Below are 2626 nucleotides of genomic sequence, written 5' to 3'. Positions count from 1 at the left end.
AGAAATATACAAAGGTGAAGACCTGTTGGGGAAGCGAAAGCGAAATCGTGATAGCACCTGTGCCCAGCGTCGCCTTCCTGGCACTTGTGCCGGTGGCATAAAGGTGAAGACATTCGAGCGAGATCGTGCCAGTGCTGCTGGACTGGCTCCTGTGCAGGTGGCACATAAAATACACCATTTTGAGCGTGGTCGTTGCCAGTACCGCCTGACTGGCCTTCGTGCCGGTGGCACGTAAAAGCATCCACTACACTCTCAGAGTGGTTGGCGTTAGGAAGGGCATTCAGCTGTAGTAACTGTGCCAAATCAGATTGGAGCCTGGTGTAGCCATCCAGTTCACCAGTCCTCAGTCAAATCGTCCAACCCATGCTAGCATGAAAAGCGGACGTTAAACGACGATGATAATGTTCTAGCTCAGTGGCTCTTAACCTTTTCCATTGTCTTACACCCTGAGACTCTCCAGGGTATTACTGTGACCCCTATGATAGATTTTGTAATGATGAATTTTGTGTAAAGGTAAGACAAAACAAATGCAATACCTCAAATACATTACTTTCTCCCAAACCCTCCGTGACATGCCGAGAAACCCCAAACGACTGCCCCAGGGGTCACGACCCCAGGTTGAGAACTGCTGTTCTAGCTCAACCACTATTTGTGTGTGTGTGTGTGCAAAAGAGAGAGTGAGGAGGGAGTACAGTTCAATCTTAAATCTCAAAATTTAAATAGGAGAAAAGTTTTTTCAACTTCCAACCATCATTTCTCAGTCTGCAGACATTTATGTGGGCCATGTTTACTACTCTCAATCAATCATCATTTCTCCAATAGGCACAAGGTTTGAAATTTTTGGTTGAAGGCTAGCTAATTACATTCACTCCAGAACTCAATTGGTATTTATTTCATCAATCTCGAAAGGGTGAAGGACAATTTGAACCCAGAACATCAAGACAGACAAAATACTGTTAAGCATCTTTATTTGGCATGCTAATGATTCTGTAAGCTTGCCACCTCCTTATTTCTAAAATTCCTGGCACTAATAAATTTTCATAACTTTGCTACAAGGCCAGCAACTTTGAAAGGTGGGGTAAGTCGATTACATTGTCTGCAGTCTTCAACTAATACTAATTTTATTGATCTAGAAAGGATTACCAAAGCCAGGGGCCACATCAGGTTCCATAGTCTGTTTTGGTTTGGTTTCTATGGTTGGATGCCCTTCCTAATGCCAACCACTCCACAGTGTGTACTGGGTGCTTTTTATGTAACACTATCACCAGTGCTTTCCAAGAGGCATTTTTGTTTAAGCTTGATTGTCAACATTTCCTGTCAGTGTTTTGCTGGATATAATACACACACACACACACAAAACTAAAAACAGTTAAAAGCTAATATACATTTTGATCTATTAAATGTCTCTTTCATTTCAGTATTGTTGCGTATAGGGAAGGTCATTAGGCCAACAAAAATTTAAATAAACATACACACACTGGTTCAGTATCACTTCTTTGTTTTACCAACTAACTATCCAATGCTTTACTTAATCAATCAGTTGTTAGTTTTCTCTGTCAGAGTCCTTTCGTTGCTATTAGAAGCCTCATCAATGACATCTTTAAGCTTGAATAGCGACAAAAGGACTCTAACAAAGAAAACTAACAACTGAGTGATTGTTCAATCAACACATTAAACAAACCTTTGGATAGTTAATTGGTAAAATAAAGAAGTGGTATTGCATTAGTGTATGTGTTTATTTTAACTCTTGTTGACATAATGACCCACCCTAGAGATTCATTTCAACACTCGAATTCACATCAGGACTCTTGCAAAACAAATACAAAAATGAAGTACTTCAAAAGTGTTTTAGCTTTTTTTATTCCCCCCTTTAACCCTTTAGCTTTTAAACGGCTGTGAAACTTATTCCAGCCTTAAAACAACAGGTTGTGCACCAGTTGTATGAATAACAAAGACAGAAGTCTTCTACTTACCATTCATTTCTCGCATGGCTCTGACAAAGTCATTGGGGTCTTTGAAGCTGACAAACCCATAGCCTTTGGTTTTATTGCTCCTTTTGTCTCGGACAACTTTGGCCTTAACAAATGATGCGAATTTCGAAAACGCTCTCGTTAAAATCTCATCAGTGACTTCGTTGCCCAAATCGCCACAAAATATCCGAAAATCATCTGCAGAAGAAACAAAATTGTAAATTAATTATAAATAAATGTACTTGTTTGTTTGTTTGTTTGTCTGCAAGTATTAAGGTCGTTCATGATATTTTTAATCTAAGGCAAAACAGCTCAATTAGCTCTGTTTATATATGTACTATATAGATTACATATATTATGACAGACTTTGATACCATGTGAACTGAGATACAATATTATCCATAGAAACAGATATTTTCGGTAAGGAAATATTAATTTCGAAACCGGTCTACGGATAATATCGTATGTATTTATGTAATTTTCACTTGTCTTGCCTGTATACGTTTTGTTGCTTCGCTAAATTTTTCTTTGAGAACAATTCGGTCTTAGTAGACACATTACATGTGATCTTCTTCTAGCACATTAACAGTCCACCTAGTGGTCTCCTTTATACACACACACACACACATATATATATATATATATATATATATATA

The 2626-nt window shown here is 38.3% G+C and overlaps 1 protein-coding gene across 1 annotated transcript in view; it reads right to left on the bottom strand.

Moving 5' to 3' along the window:
* The window catches only part of LOC106883788 (RNA-binding protein 42), a 14819-nt gene that overhangs the window by 2879 nt on the left and 9314 nt on the right, over positions 1-2626 (bottom strand). The window contains exon 4 of the mRNA XM_052972019.1: positions 1974-2180. Within this exon, the coding sequence (XP_052827979.1) occupies positions 1974-2180 (207 nt within the window). The remainder of the gene's footprint in view (positions 1-1973; positions 2181-2626) is intronic.

The sequence above is a fragment of the Octopus bimaculoides genome, chromosome 12, assembly GCF_001194135.2.
Source record: "Octopus bimaculoides isolate UCB-OBI-ISO-001 chromosome 12, ASM119413v2, whole genome shotgun sequence".
Lineage (NCBI taxonomy): Eukaryota > Metazoa > Mollusca > Cephalopoda > Octopoda > Octopodidae > Octopus > Octopus bimaculoides.
The sequence above is the reverse complement of the archived record's forward strand: the minus strand, read 5'-3'. Positions and strand labels throughout refer to the sequence as shown.